This window comes from Lathyrus oleraceus, chromosome 7 (assembly GCF_024323335.1).
Source record: "Lathyrus oleraceus cultivar Zhongwan6 chromosome 7, CAAS_Psat_ZW6_1.0, whole genome shotgun sequence".
Taxonomy (NCBI): domain Eukaryota; kingdom Viridiplantae; phylum Streptophyta; class Magnoliopsida; order Fabales; family Fabaceae; genus Lathyrus; species Lathyrus oleraceus.
The window spans coordinates 103,136,966-103,154,303 of record NC_066585.1 but is presented as its reverse complement, the minus strand read 5'-3'; the positions used below and the strand labels follow the sequence as shown (position 1 = coordinate 103,154,303).

General features: G+C 41.1%; 1 protein-coding gene across 1 annotated transcript in view; it reads left to right on the top strand.

Moving 5' to 3' along the window:
* The first annotated feature begins 253 nt into the window (after window positions 1–253).
* LOC127102246 (uncharacterized) overlaps window positions 254–17,338 on the top strand; it is a 36,253-nt gene continuing 19,168 nt past the window's right edge. The window contains exons 1-2 of the mRNA XM_051039645.1: window positions 254–609; window positions 766–1,207. Coding sequence (XP_050895602.1) covers window positions 254–609; window positions 766–1,207 — 798 coding nt within the window. The remainder of the gene's footprint in view (window positions 610–765; window positions 1,208–17,338) is intronic.

The window sequence follows — 17,338 nt, the reverse complement described above, 5'->3', positions numbered from 1 at the left end:
ATTAAGAGGAAAACTTGGTATTTATGTTAATGAGCATTTATAGCAATCACAATTATTTAAGAGTGTCAGACAAGTTTTTAACTCTCATAATTACACATGACACGCTTATCTAAGCCTATTGCTCCACTGTGTATCCTTTTGGACAAAAACACGCTACCCACTTCACTCAAACGCTTCGTTCCTCTCCAAAAAAAATTGCTCACATCATCTCACGTGTCTTTCCCGATTCAATCTGTGTCAAGTATTACCTAAGATGTCGAAACAATCTTCACCCAAGCACATGCATGTCTCAACTGAAACCAGTGGATCATCATCTCCAACTGCTAGAGCAGATGAACCATTCCAAATGATCAATCTGTCTGATCTTGTCTTGGATGTTGCTCCCTTATCCATGATTCATCCATCCACTCAGAAGAAAGCAACGCCATCTATTTCAAAGAATGTCAAGACTTCTGGTAAATCTTCTATTTTTGAGCCTACAATCCTTAGTGGAGATAAGACTGTTGTTGAAGAGGGTTCTAGGTCTAAAGTTTATGAGATGAGAAACCCTACGAAGCATACAGGTGTCATTGAGAATCAAACTGGAGTGGAAAGGATAACCATTGATAAGTAACTTTGGAAGTTTGTTTCCTCTATGTTGAAGGAAGTGGACTCACATGTTTTTCCAAATGTTCAAACATCTTTGGAAAAAGAAACTAGCCCTGATGGTGATTCGAGTGAAAAGGCTGATGAATGTGTCCCTGAGCAAGTTGCTCATTAAAGAAGGATTAAGAAGAAGGTTGATGAATGTGTCCTTGAGCAAGCTACTCATGAAAGAATAAGTAAGAAGAAGGATGATCATGTTGTCAATGTTGATGACCTAACATCTGATAAGGAACCTTTTACCAACATCATGACTCTTGGCATAGCCAAGAGACTTCCGAGAAGAAAAGGAAAGGTTATGATGTTTGAAGATTCTCCTTCTAAGGAGGTAAAAAGAAAATCCGGTGGTATGAAAAGCACTCCCTCTAGAAGTTCCAAAGGAAAATCTCATGTTGGTCCTGCTAGATCATGGAGTAAAGTTAATACACCTACGAGGAAAAGGAAAGTTGTTTATTCAAGTGATTATGAGTTTGAGGTCGAAGAGGATGTCCAGGACATCACTTATGTGAGAAGATATGCTAAGAAGAAGCCTTATGATGTTGTGCCCGTGGCTCCACTAGACAATGTAGCGGGGTATTCGTTACCATTAGAGATATTGACTAAATCCAAGGTAAATCATACAAGTCGAGTGGCCACCGCACTTCTATTTATCCAACGGAATGGGTAGAAAGCGAACAAAAACCTAAAAGTTTTATCGAATCAAAAACTAGTAAAAAAATGTCAGAGATCTGGGTAAGGGGATTGGTTATGCAATGGGAAGGTATTAGGCACCCAAAGCATCCTAGGTACTCCTAGGGAGCCCTTTTCACATTTGTTGCAAAGGTTGTTGTTTTTTTTTTTTAAAATTTATTTGTGCAAACATGACTGAAGGGATGAGAAAAGCGTGTATCTTTATTTAATGTACTACTTACTAAAAGAAGGGTCAAAAGAAAATGACTTGCACGGACGTCGCATCCACTGCATACGTATCTCATATGAATATGAGAATTAGAGTCTTCGTAGCTCGGCTACCTATGGGTTAAAGAGGAGTGTGCTCGCTAAGACATCGCGTCTTATGCCTACGTATCTCATCTGGGATGAAAATCAGAGTAAAACGTAGTTCGACCAACTACGGGGTAAGGGTTGTGTTTTGAGGTGAACGACGTTACTACGCAATCTACCGGATGCTCGACCTTTGAAGACTTACTCGCCTGTAGTAGAAGGAGATAATGTGTTCTTACGAGAAGAAAAATCAATGAGTTTGGGGTGTTTAGGGATGCTCATGCAAAAAGGCAGTCCTAGATGAAGGAACCGCGCTACCTTAAATGACATGCCACGAGAGGCTATACGAAACCTAAGAAATCGGTAACATGCGGGAAAAGTAAAGGGATCGAGAGATCTACCGTACGGATAAAAATCCGAAGTAACAGCAATTAGATAAATAAGAAACCCAAAGACTCTTCCAAGCTAAACACCATCAAAGGAAGCGAGTCAGTACAGGTAATCGGAATAGACCTCCAGGTGGTACCCCACAAATAAAGTGGAACACCAGGCAAGCCATCTCTGCAAGAGTCATATGAACCCTCACAAAACAAAACTCAACAAATAGGTTAGAGAAACAAGATAGGGTAATCAAGAGTTGCCCCCAAATCAAAATGTAACCACATGAATCATGCCATTAAAATCACAAAAAGCTCACAAAAAGCAACCAAGGGTAGGAGGCCTAAACCTCTTGTCAAACACATGCATCAAAAGGGTATCAAATTCACCCATAATACCTCATACGTTCAGAGCATTCAAATTAAAAGCATAATGTAATGGGAATAAGGCAAACCTGACTGGAGAGATCGAATGAAATTGAATTGCCCGGTTGGGTTTGCAAAGCAATCTGAGGGTTTATATGAGAGGGAATTGGTTCTTTGCCGATGAGTTCCCTTCAGTCTCTGGAGGTTGCTCTGAACTCTGTTAGCTCTTCTCTCACTATCTTTTCCCTACCAGGGTAATAGAAATAGAATTTTGTTTCACTGAAACTCTGAATTTATAACCTGATTTTTGTGGACCTGTGGGCTCAAATGAGAGAGGCCCAAGTCCAAAAATTTTCTGTTATGTTTTATTTATTTATTTATTTATTTATTTATTTATTTATTTATTTATTTATTATTTAATTATTTATTTATTTTTTATTTTGTTTTTTTTTGTTTTTTTTAAACACGTGGGCTTCGCCTAGCGAGAATGACAGTTCAAGAAATTCCTCTGAGCGTAGGTGATTCTGCTGGCTTTTGTTGGGACTCGCTAGGCGACCCATTCTGCTCGCCTAGCGAGCATGACAGCTCATTGTAACACCCCAAAATTTGCCCTCCTTATTCACGCATTCATTTTTAGGTCATTTAACATTAGATACATTGCATTTGATCATGTCAATCGGGATTAGTTTCAAGAAGCTTGAACATCATCCAGGACACTTTGTGGGTTCTATTTAGATGATCAGTCAACACAAGGGAAAGACTTAAGTTACTTCCAACAGGGGTCTATTCGTTTTTTTTTTAAATTAAATAAATAAATAAATAATAAATAAATAAATAAAAGAAAAAATCTCAGATTTTGACCTCTCTCATTTGAGCCCACAAAGCCATGAAAATCAGGTTATAAAAGAGGGAGAACAGACAGAAAAAGGAAGAGAAGCAAAAACACTCTGAGGTTTCCTTGGAACAAAACCCTGGACAAAACCTAGAGAGACTACCTGACAAAGAACTCAGAGCAGCCTCCAAATCCTGAAGGGAACTCAACTGCACAGAATCACCTCTGCCTCACATAAACCCTAAAGATTGTTTTGTAAACCTCACGGGTGCAACTCAATTTCAATCAAGCTCTCCAATCAGGTTTGCCCTTATTCCCATTACCTTTGCGCTTTAAAGTTGAATACTCTGAATGTTTGAGGTATGATGGATGAATTTCATTAGGTTTTTGCCCATGGGTTCATAATTATGTATGAATGTATGCCTTGAATGCTTAATCGTTTAATTTCTGAAGTGTATGCCACAGGGTTTGAGGTTTCTGAAACCATACTGTTATCCATGAAAAATCCAAAATCCGCAGGCGCTCGCTAGCACCTTTGCTAGGCGAGCACGCAGCGACGCTTCGCCAAGCCTTCGCTAGGCGAGATAGTAGCGATCGCGACAGTAGCATTTGCTTTTTTCTGTTTTGCTCTAATCTGACTTACGTTTGTCATAGCATGTTTTCTCCTAATCCTTATCGTGTTTCACTAACCCTTTTGTTGAGTTTTTGTGAAGACTCACATGACTTTTGCAGGAATAGCTCGCTGGATATTCCACTTTGCTTGTGGGATACCATTTGGGAGATTTATTCTGATTGCCTTGTTGGCACGTTTACTTTATACATGTTTGTTTTGTATGTGTTCGTATCCCCATAGGTAACGCGGTTCCTTCGTCAAGGACTGCCTTTTTGCATGAGCATCCCTAACCCTACCAACTCATTGATTTTTCTTCTCCTAACACGTTAACTCCTTCTACTACAGGCGAGTAAGTCTCCAAAGGTCAAGCATCCGGTAGATTGCGTAGTAACGTCGTTCGTCCAAAACCCAATCCATAACCCCGTAGTTAGCCGAACTACGGCTTGCTCTGATTCTCATTCCAGATGAGATACGTAGGCATAAGACGCGATGTCTTAGCGAGCACACTTCCCCTAAACCCCTAGGTAGCCGAGCTACGAAGACTCTGATTCTCATATTCATATGGGATACGTATGCAGTGGATGCGACATCCATGCGAGTCATTTTCTTTTGACCCCTTTTTTTAGTAAATAACACATTAGATAAACCCACACCCTTTAGACAAGAACTATAAAAGTGGATCCCGTAGAGTACTACGGATGCGTAGGGGTGCTAATACCTTCCCTTCGCATAATCGACTCCCGAACCCAAGATTTGGTTGCGAGACCCTGTCTTGTCCTTTCCTTTTTCCAGGTTTACTTCGAGCGTTTCCTTTCCCTCCTTTGGGATAAATAACGCACGGTGGCGACTCTCCTGTCTTTCTTCGCCGGTTGTTTTTTTTCGCATTCCATTTTTCAGGTTGCGACAGCTGGAGACTCTGCTGGGGAAGCAACTCGGTTTCCCTAAGCGAGTCCCTCCTAGCTTTTGTAGGTTGTTTGTTTATTGGGTTTTTATTCTTTTGTACAGTTATTTATCTTTCAGCATTTACCTGCTTTATTGCATTGTATACATATGACTGTCGTATCTGCTGGTTCTGTTTGTGAGATGAGTTCTATACCCGAACTTGAGTGCACTTAGGATAGGAGAATGGCATAGTGGTGTTGACTTGTGTGGAGTTATTCCTTAGTAAGTTGACTTGCAAGCCCATTCACTTGGTGGAGGTCATGTTGGGATCAATAATGTCACACAAGTAAGTTATGGTTAAACATAACTTTTTCCAATATAGACCTTAGAAGCCAAGGACCTTAGTTTACCAAACTCATCTTGGCTTATTTGTAGGACGTAGTGCAAAAGTCGTTCAAATGTAAGATTTGATACGATTGTTACGCGATACTACACTCATAAGAGTCTCTCTTGAGAATATTTTTGGAATACGAGTAGTCGTTCCTCCGATAATATCCGAAAGATGGGATTATGACTACGGGAACCTTTTGTAGAACATGTTTGGCAGGTTTAAACCTTAGTACACTCCCTTTGGGTGGTTCTTAACCTAAACTCCATGCTCGTGACTTGCAACAAACCCTTGATTCATGGTTGATCCATTCAGGTATCCTTAATATCAATGAAACTTGGGTGTTGATAAGGTGTAAACCATAATCCACCAAAAATGGATGGTTGATATTAAGGATAACATGATCCATCCCATGACCTTTGTTTGGTGTGCTTTGCTTGATCCTCTTAATTTCTCTCCAGGCAGTGTAACCTGACAGATGTTCAAGCGGATCCAGCCATCCTGATTGACATGCCATTGCATTGCATAACATCATTCGCATATTTGCATCCAACATCTCATGCTTATTCATTTGCAGGGTATTCCCTTTTAAGAGGGGGCCTTAAAATTGAATAAGCAGTGCATCGCATACCATGCATACTAACCCTTATTTGTTTTGCAGGTGTCACCGCAGTGTCTAATGTTTGTTCCCTGTTTCAGGCAGTTATTGGTCCCAAGTGAGTTCACAGGTACCCGACAAAGGAAAACCGTCCACGACTAGCAATGGACTAGATACAGAAAGAACTGGCTGATATGTGTGAAAGGATGGATCAGTTCATGACATTGATGACTGGTATGGTAGAAGGCCAGGCAAAGCTGAGGGAATTGTGAAGGAGAATTGCGGTCCAAAACGCAGCGGAAATTAAAATTTCTCCTTTAGAGATCCTTATGAATGGTCATGATCAGTGATAGAATATTTACCTCCTGTGATGATCGAAGCCTTTGGTGCAGATCTCTTGTGACGATCAAAAACCTTTGATGGAGATCCACGAAGCGATCACGAACGTTGAACGATGACAACGTCTCTACTCAGTCCACACGAACGGGTTCCTTCAATCTCAGTGCTAGCTAGTACGAATGAAGGCTTTGAGTGAGAGAGAGAGAGTGAGAGAAAACGAAAATAATGCAACCGCCATTTTATGCTTCTGCACAAGGGTTCTATTTATAGAACCACTTGTGTGGGCTTCAAGCTAAAAAGCCCACTTAAGTGTATTTTGGCCCATATCTTATAATATGCCCAAAATCACTTAAGCCCATGGTACCTTACCATATTTCGTATTCTACTCAAGTACACCGTACCTTACGATGTTCTATAATTCACTTAAGGGCACTGTACCTTACGGTATTCCTTAGTTACTCTATCTCTCATCAATCCGTCCTTTGTGTGTGACCCTGTAGGTTTTCGTGACGTTGGCAATTATATTAAATCACACATTTAACATAATAAACAATGAGCGGTATCTAGCAACACATCACTGCTACCCAAGACACGAAAATGTCATGTGATCTGACAAAACCTTCTATGATAATAATTATGTGTATAATTACCCTTTTGCCCTTATGTCTATATTGAACACAAGGCATAGACCGTGTCATCCTTGTTCAATTCAATATTGGGCCCATAGACATTTATCCTGTTACGCAGGATGGGCAAATTCCATCTAGTTCACTCATGTCCCTCAGCATGCTTCGTGGAGTACCCATCAACTATCTTTATGGTTATCCAGTTACGGACAATGTTGGATCAGCAATAAAGCACTCGACTCTACATCTAGGGTCCATAGTGGTTTCAGGTCGAAGAGTGGTATACACCATTATCACCATGAGAATAACTTATGACACTTTGCATAACTTTCTATATAGTATTCTCATAGCGGGTCAATCCGGTATAAATATTACTCTTAATATTCATACCTATGTTTAAGACTTGATAACTCTTTATCCATGATCCATGAGATGTGATCATCAGTCTACAAACATAATAGTCTTAATGCTTTAATGTTATCCCACTTCACACTAAAGCTCGACTACGGATACTTTAGGAATATTGTCCTTATGTTTAATGTGTTCTCATGATTAAGTCACACTTAATACATTAAATGGACTATCTATTCCAGGGACTTTATTAATCAACCATAATAAAGAGAATGCCTTTTATTATTAATAAATAATTCGATACAAGTACCAAAATGTATTGGCCTCTAGGGCTTACACCAACAATCTCCCACTAGCACTAGAGCCAATCAGGCATACCCCTTATGCCCATTGATCTAGTGTTGCCATCATGCTTCTGCTGCGCAAGAGGCTTTGTTAGTGGGTCAACAATATTGTCAAGTGTAGGTACTTTACATATTTTCACATCTCCTCTATCTATTATCTCTCGAATGAGATGATAACGCCTGAGTATGTGTTTGGATCGTCGGTGAGATCTAGGCTCCTTAGCTTGTGCGATAGCACCATTGTTATCATAATATAGACCAATGGGATCCACAATGCTAGGGACTATGCCAAGTTCACTGATGAACTTTTTTATCCAAACAGCTTCCTTTGCTGCACTTGAGGCAGCAATACACTCAGCCTCGGTTGTAGAATCAACAACTGTATCTTGCTTTGAACTTTTCAAGCTCAAAGCGCCACCATTTCAGCAAAACACATAACCATTGGAATCATTTATATTAAAGCGTCTCAGCACCTTGTCTATGTACTCTGACTTAGGCCAAGCATTTTATGATCTATCTCTATAGATTATGATTCCTAATATATAGGCTGCTTCACCTAGGTCCTTCGTAGAAAAGCATTTCCCCACCCAAGACTTTACTTGTTGCAGGGTAGGCATATCGTTTCCAATAAGTAATATGTCATCTACATATAATACCAGGAATACGATCATGCTCCCACTAACCTTCTTGTAGACACAAGGCTCATCTTCGTTCTTGATTAATCCATATTGTTTTACTGTTTCATCAAAACGAAAATTCCATGAGTAGGTCACAGGCTCATCTTGATCCATGAGTGATACATCACCTTGAGCCATATATCTCAGGTAGGTGATGTATCATGCCTGACCTACGCTGGTCTTGTTCTACTTGAGCAGGTTGCTCTTACACAGCTACTTGTGTTTCCTGCTCCAATTCCTCCATAGGTGTGTCGATGCTTTGTGATTCTTGAATTTCTTCAAGCTCTACTTTCCTCCCACTAGTTCCTTTGGAAATAAAATCCTTTTCTAGGAAAACTCCAGTTCGAGCGACAAACACTTTGCCCTCAGAAGGATTGTAGAAGTAATACCCTCTTATTTCTTTAGGATACCCCACAAATAAGCATTTGTCAGATTTGGGCTCAAGCTTAGTTGAAATTTGTCGTTTCACATAAACCTCGCAACCCCAAATCTTTATGTAAGACATATGTGGTTTCTTACCACTCCATATCTCATATGGTGTCTTCTCAACCCTTTTGGATGGAACACAGTTAAAGTGTGTAAGCTGCTGTCAATGTCCACAAAAGGAGTTTGGAAGATCGGCGTGACTCATCATGGATCGGACCATGTCTAACAGGGTTCGATTTCTTCTCTCAGATACACCATTCCATTGGGGTGTTCCAGGAGGAGTAAGCTGGGATAGGATCCCACACTCTTTCAGATGGTCATCAAACTCTAGGCTTAAATACTCACCACCTCGATCTGATCGAAGAGTTTTAATATTCTTACCTAGTTGGTTTTAACTCGTTAGGTTTCACCCTTTTAGTATTAATGTTATTAATAGGCCTTTCGAGATCAAGGACATAAAGTCCATTGCTCATTTGCGCAGTAGCATAGAATATATCATTCAAATGAATTGAGCAACAATTGTTCTTTATTATAAATGAAAAACCAAACTTGTCCAGACAAGAAATGGAAATAATAATCCTGCTAATTACAGGTACATAATAACAGTTCTTTAACTGAATTATAAAACCACTAGGTAAAGTCAATACATAAGATCCTACGGCTAAAGTAGCAACCTTTGCTCCATTGCCAACTCGTAGGTCAACTTCACCTTTTGCCAAATCTCTACTCCTTTTCAGCCCCTGCACATTTGTACAAATGTGAGAACCGCATCCAGTATCTAATACCCATGATGCAGAAGTAGATAAGTTAATAACAAAAATACCTGAAGTTGAAGTCTCTACTCCATTCTTCTTATCTTCCAGGTACTTTGGGCAGTTCCTCTTCCAGTGTCCGGTCTTACCGCAATGGAAGCAGGTGCCTTCTTTTGTTATGCCTCCACTAGGCTTCAAAGCAGCAACAGTGGGTCTGGGTTTGGCAACTTCCTTGCCTTTCCCTTTATCACCCTGCTTGGTGGGCCTTTTGTTCTGTCTCTTTCCATTTCCGATCATCAGAATGGACTTCCCTTTTGACTTCAGATTCTGCTCGGCAGTTCTTAACATGGCGAGCAGTTCAGGAAGAGATTTGTCCATATCAATCATATTGAAATTTAGGACGAATTGACTGAAACTATCTGGCAACGATTGCAAGATCAAACCAGTCGCAAGTTCCTTTTCGAGGGGAAAACCCAATCTCTCAAGGTTTTCCACATACCCAATCATCTTGAGTACATGGGGACCTACAGGGGCTCCCTCAGCTAACTTGCTTTGAAAAAGGGCTTTTGAAACTTCAAACCTCTCATGCCTTGCTTGCTCTTGATAGAGCATCTTCAAGTGTTCGATCATATCGAACGCTGTCATGTTCTCATGTTGCCTTTGCAATTCTGAGTTCATGGTAGCCAGCATGAGACAAGCAGTTTCATTGGCATCATCGACATGCTTCTTATAAGCATCTCTTTCTGCCTTAGGTGCAGAACTAGGAGGTTCCTCTTTAGGAACAGGTGTCTCCAAGACATACAACTTTTTATCATGTTTGAGGCCAATCCTCAGGTTTCGGTGCCAATCCAGAAAATTTGTCCCAGAAAATTTTTCCTTGTCAAGGATTGATCGCAAGATGTTGTTAGAGGTGTTTGCTGTCATGGTTATCTACATAAGGATTAAGAAAATATAAGTATCATTGACATATTTAATTAGGCCTTTAATCAAATATGCTCCCACTATTTTACTCAAAACAAATGACCCTCATCATTTGATTCGGAAAATCCCGTTGGAAGATTTTCTAGTGGGTCGAGATCCATATTTCACTTCGTTCTAAGTCCGCGTAGGCGGATTACACAAAACTAGGTTATTTAGGTAGGAACTCCTTCCAGTTGTATCTCATACAACTCTCGAAAATTTCAGTTGGGTGAATAACTCCTTATTCCAATCCATCATATGGATTATTCCCAACTCTTGCTTCTAAACATATATAATAAAATTATAATTAAGTTTGACTCATCGTTTTAGCAGTTGGATATTACAATTATCCCATCGCACCTTAACTAATACAAAACATGCACCTCGCGTAGGCGAAACCTACATTATTCATACCAGTCTTGATGAGTGCTAAAACTTGGAAAGCAAACATATATAATATTATTATAATTGGTTTAGTTAAGTTTTACCCATTGTCTTAGCGTGTGGATATTACAATTATCCCATCGCACCTTACTAATATAGAACATGCACCTCGCGTTGGCGAAACCTACATTATCCGATACTAGTCTTGATGAGTGCTAAGACTTGGAAAGCATAAACTTAATATTTTAGTTTGAGGGAATTGCAATTGTTCTGATCTCACTGGCTTATTTATCATATAAATCGTCTCTCACATGCATCAACATACATACACATGCATCAACATACATACACAATGAAACAGTTATGGCCCCTAGCGCAATTGTTCTCCCAAGCCAATGAGAGAACCTAAGCTAACCTAATAACGATCTAAGCTTCTCCAAGCAAGATCTTCAAGGTTGTCCTCCTTTGATATTGAATTCTTCTCTAAGCTTCTCCAAGCAAGATCTTCAAGGTTGTCCTCCTTTGATATTGAATTCCTCTCTTTCTTCATAACATTGTCTTCTTTTCTTTCTTCATAACATTACATTCCAGAAGAAACTCGTTTTACATACGAGGGTTTGAGATGAGAAAAGAAGTTACATTAAGAGATCAAAAGGAGAGGCACGACACGCAGGTCATATTTTAAAACCCAAAACAAAATGAAGGAAGACTAAGGCCATAACTGATCACCACAAGGCAATAATAACAAACACATTATTATTATTAATTTTAATTCCTTTAATTAATTAAAACTAAATTAAATTTCGGCGACCGATCACACTACGCAGAGTTAGCCGGGGGTTCCGCTGCCCTTGCGGGGTTGGAGGGGCAGCGCCCCTGTCCAAAATTTTAATGAACAATTCATTTGAAATGGACATTGTTTTGCATGAACACAACCCTTGCGTAGTCACAAAACAGAAACCCCAAGAATTCTGACCCTGTGAGTGTGACGACCGTCACAAGCATGTTACGACCGTCACAGGTCACAAGCATGTTACGACCGTCACAGGCATATGTTATGACCGTCACGGGGCCAAAACAGAAACGCCTACAATTTTGGATCTGTGAGTGTGACGACCGTCACAAAGCACGTGACGACCGTCACGTCCTTGTTACGACCGTCATGGGTCTGTTACGAACGTCACGCGTCTTGTTACGACAGTTACGCATCCAAAATAACAGAACTTTGAAACAGTCTACAGACCTGTTCCAAAAACCCTAAATTCACAACTCCTTGACGGCACAACCCTTGCGCCGTCACCAACCCTAATGCGCCAATTTCAGACCGTCAAACACACCTCGATTATTGATTCAGTATGATTGATCAACAGGTCATTGCTTCACCATACTAATGTCGGATTCCGAAGCAAATGACTATTGATTGCTCAAAGGAAAACAATCCTTTAGTGTTTGAATGAACGAAACAGAAACAGTATATCACATATACCGTACTTTGCATTAGGATTACTTATATCATATATAAGCTGATCGGTCTCAATTGCGTAACCTATGGACGATCGATGTATCGCTGCTTCACCATACTAATGTCGGTACCGAAGCATAGTCAACATCAATCATCCAACTCGTACACTCATGATGCCAAATTTAATTACCCGTTTAATTAATTGATTCATTCTGTCTTTTAATCATATTAATAGAGAAATTAAACAACTATCTGATTCATGGTTTCGTAAGTGGCTCTGATACCACTGAAGGAGAATTGCGGTCCAAAACGCAGCGGAAATTAAAATTTCTCCTTTAGAGATCCTTACGAATGGTCATGATCAGTGATAGAATATTTACCTCTTGTGATGATCGAAGCCTTTGGTGCAGATCTCTTGTGACGATCAAAAACCTTTGATGCAGATCCACGAAGCGATCACGAACGTTGAACGATGACAACGTCTCTACTCAGTCCACACGAACGGGTTCCTTCAATCTCAGTGCTAGCTGGTACGAATGAAGGCTTTGAGTGAGAGAGAGAGAGAGTGAGAGAAAACGAAAATAATGCAACCGCCATTTTATGCTTCTGCACAAGGGTTCTATTTATATAACCACTTGTGTGGGCTTCAAGCTAAAAAGCCCACTTAAGTGTATTTTGGCCCATATCTTATAATATGCCCAAAATCACTTAAGCCCATGGTACCTTACCATATTTCGTATTCTACTCAAGTACACCGTACCTTACGATGTTCTATAATTCACTTAAGGGCACCGTACCTTACGGTATTCCTTAGTTACTCTATCTCTCATCAACCCGTCCTTTGTGTGTGACCCTGTAGGTTTTCGTGACGTTGGCAATTATATTAAATCACACATTTAACATAATAAACAGTGAGCGGTATCTAGCAACACATCACTACTACCCAAGACACGAAAATGTCATGTGATCTGACAAAACCTTCTATGATAATAATTATGTGTATAATTACCCTTTTGCCCTTATGTCTATATTGAACACAAGGCATAGACCGTGTCATCCTTGTTCAGTTCAATATTGAGCCCATAGATATTTATCCTGTTACGCAGGATGGGCAAATTCCATATAGTTCACTCATGTCCCTCAGCATGCTTCGTGGAGTACCCATCAACTATCTTTATGGTTATCCAGTTACGGACAACGTTGGATCAGCAATAAAGCACTCGACTCTACATCTAGGGTCCATAGTGGTTTCAGGTCGAAGAGTGGTATACACCATTATCACCATGAGAATAACTTATGACACTTTGCATAACTTTCTATATAGTATTCTCATAGCGGGTCAATCCGGTATAAATATTACTCTTAATATTCATACCTATGTTTAAGACTTGATAACTCTTTATCCATGATCCATGAGATGTGATCATCAGTCTACAAACATAATGGTCTTAATGCTTTAATGTTATCCCACTTCACACTGAAGCTCGACTACGGATACTTTAGGAATATTGTCCTTATGTTTAATGTGTTCTCATGATTAAGTCACACTTAATACATTAAACGGACTATCTATTCCAGGGACTTTATTAATCAACCATAATAAAGAGAATGCCTTTTATTATTAATAAATAATTCGATACAAGTACCAAAATGTATTGGCCTCTAGGGCTTACACCAACAAATTGGTTGAGCAACCGAGGCCTGATCCAGAAGTGGAGATACTAAGTGCTGAGGGGAACCCTGGTAACCCTGGGAACCCTGGTAACCCTGGGAACCCTGGTAACCCTGTGAACGCTGATAACCCTATGAACACTGGAAATGCGGGTAACGCAAATGTTGATAGAAACTCGGGTAATGTTGGCAACACGGGAAATTTTGGGAATGGTATTGGCGGAAGGTACAATGTGAATCAAGGGATTCAGATTAATGGGCGCCCCGTTACTGAAGATTGTCAGTATGATCAATTTTCTTTGCACGACGAGGCCCTCGAGACTACTCGCCGTATGGATGAGCTTGCTGAGAAGCTCAAATCTTTGGAGTCTCAAAATTCCTTAGGCTTTGATGTCACCAATCTTGGTCTGGTTCAGGGAGTAAGGATCCCTCACAAGTTCAAACCCCCTACTTTTGAGAAATACAACGGGGCTTCTTGCCCACGCACTCATCTCCAATCTTATTTGGGAAGGTTGGAAGCTCACACGGAAGATGAAAAGTTGTGGATGTATTATTTTGAAGACAGTCTAACTGGAGCTTCTCGTGAATGGTATTCTCATTTGTCTCGCACTACCATCAAGAGCTGGAAAGACTTGGAAGAGGCTTTTATCAAGCAATATCAATACAACTTGGACATGGCTCCAAATCGGACCTTGTTGCAAGGAATGTCTCAAACTGCCAAGGAAACCTTTAGATAATATGCTCAGCGTTGGAGACAGATTGCTGCATCCGTCCAACCCCCTATGTCTGAAAGGGAGATGGCGGACATGTTCATGAACACTCTTCAAGGTAATTATATCGAGAGATTGGCTGCTTGCCCGTCAATCAGCTTTGCAGAGATAGTGATTGCTGGAGAAAGGATCGAGAGTCTGTTGAAGATGGGCCGAATTCAAGACAATAGTGCTTCCAACTCATCAGTTCCCAAGAAACCGTTTGCTGGTAACGGTCAGCGAAGAAGAGAAGGTGAGACAAGCGTTGTACATGCCGGCAGAGGCAGGGGCAGAGGACGCCCTAATTATTATCAAGATCAAGTGGCCGCAGTCACTATTCCAACACCTGTCCCTCAACCGCAGTATCATCCGCAACAGCAACCCAGGTACAACAATCAACAACAAGGAGGTAACCCGGGTCAGCTGAGACACTATCAACAACGTCCAAGACAGGCAGACCGGGTCATTGAGCCAATCCCAATGCCTTATTCTGTATTGCTTCCCAAGCTGATTGACATGAATCTGGTCATGTTGAGAACTCTGGCCCCACCGGTCGATCCCAATAATTTGCCTAGAGGTTATGATGTCAACGCCAGATGTGCTTTTCACTCCAACGCACCTGGCCATACTACAGATAATTGCAAGGCTCTCCAGCTAAAGGTACAAGATTTTAGAGATGCCCAGGCCATCAATTTTTCTCCGGTGCCTAATGTTATCCAAAACCCGATGCCAGCTCACGGCGAGCAGAGGATTAATGCTGTTGATAGTGGGGAAACTTTGAATTTGGTTTCTGATGTGGCTAAAGTGAAGACTTCGCTATCGGTAGTTAAAGACCGACTTTTGGAAGGACAGATTTTCCCGGGCTGTGGGGAAGAGTGCGGAAATTGTCAAGCTGCCGAGAACGGATGTGACAGTTTGAGAAGGGGTATTCAGCGACTGATAGATGAAGGTTGTCTTCAGTTCGATCAGACCAATCCAGTGAAGAATGATGTGTCGACAGTAATGTTTTATTTCACTCATGAAGAAATATATGTTCCCAAGATACCCGCTCCGACAACAATATATTTCCCAGAAAGTCCAGCACCAATTTACTCTAACAACCCTCAACCGACTTTGATTGGTCCGGTCACCATCACGGTACAAGGACCTGTTCCGTATGAGAAAGACAGTGCTATCCCGTGGCACTATGAGGCTGATATCTACTGCCAGGGGCAGAAAGTTAACGAAGAAGACATTGACATTGGTAGCTCTGCTGTAGACAATGTTGGAGGAATTGGTGGCTCACTCGCAGTGGACGCCTATTTGCACCATCAACATTGCGCACGAATGCTGAAGCTGAGACAGCTGCCAAGGCTAAAGGAAAACAGGTATCCACCGAAGAGGTTACTACCGAGGAAGCTCCTCCTAAGACCGCATTCGAGAAGGAAGTGGATGAGTTTATGAGGATTATCAAGAAAAGTGACTACATGGTAGTCTACCAGCTAAATCAGACACCCTCAAAGATCTCCATTCTCTCACTATTGATGTGCTCTGAGGCACACAGAGCAGCCTTGTTGAAAGTACTGAATATGGCCTATGTTCCACCAGAGATAACTGTTAACCAGCTGGAGTCGGTAGTTTCAAATGTACACACTAGCCATGCGCTAGGTTTCACCGATTCTGACCTAACATCTGAGGGCAGGAATCACAACAAAGCCTTGCATATCACAATGAATGCAAAGGGACGATGCTTTCCCATGTTTTGGTTGATACAGGCTCTTCTCTGAACGTTCTTCCAAAGAAAGCCTTAACGAAGTTGGATTGCGATGACGCCACCCTGAGGCCGAGTAATTTAGTTGTAAGGGCATTTGATGGATCTAAGCGAGCTGTCTGTGGCGAAGTTGAGTGGCCAGTTAAGATTGGACCACAGGTATTCAAGAGTACCTTTTATGTGATGGATATCTAGCCTGCCTATAGTTGTCTACTAGGTCGGCCCTGGATTCATGCTGCCGGTGTTGTTACTTCTACTCTCCACCAAAAGCTCAAATACGGACTAGAAGGTCAGATCGTCGCTGTCTGTGGTGAAGAGGATATTTTTGTTAGCCACCTGTCTACATTTAAGTATGTGGAGATGGATGGCGAGATGCATGAGATGCTGTGTCAGGGCTTCGAAGCCATAAACATCAGTGAGGTCGTGCCCGAAGCTGTCTTTTCACCTGAGTCTGAGAAGGTCGGGATTTCTATCTCTTCATACAAGCAAGCTGTTGAAGTGGTTAAGGCTGGTAATGCCCAAGGCTGGGGCAAATTTGTGGAGCCAATCATAAAAGAAGACAAGTTTGGATTGGGGTATACTCCGGGGTCTCAGAAGAATGAAGTCGGTACTTTCTCCAGTGGGGGTTTGGTTTCTCCCCACACCGTCAATGCTGCTGATGAAGACAAGGCTGACAGCGACTATGACTTGGATAGCTGGATTCGCCCGTGTGTCCCAGGAGAAACGTTCGACAATTGGTCGTCTGAAAAAGTTGTCCGGTTTACTCTACTGAAGGAGTAATTTTTATTGTTTTCCTTTTATCACATGCATAATAAAGTCTTACACTTTGACCAAGGTGTAACGACTCATCTGTAGGGCCATCCATTTAGTTACATTTCACAATTATTTTCATCATCAATAAAGGACAGCTTTTGCAAACAATTTTGTGTTCTCTTTCTTTCAATTATTTTTACTTTTACAAAAACGACAATGTTTCTTTTTCATGTTTCTTTTTCGTTTTTCTTTCCAAAAAACACCTCGTAAAACTGATCACCCGGATCTCACTGCTAACGACACTGCTATGGCCAAGTATGACTTCAACAATCCTATCTATCAAGCCGAAGAAGGGTTGAGGAAGATTGTGAATTGCCTGAAGAGTTAGCCAGGTTGTTGAAACAGGAGGACCGGG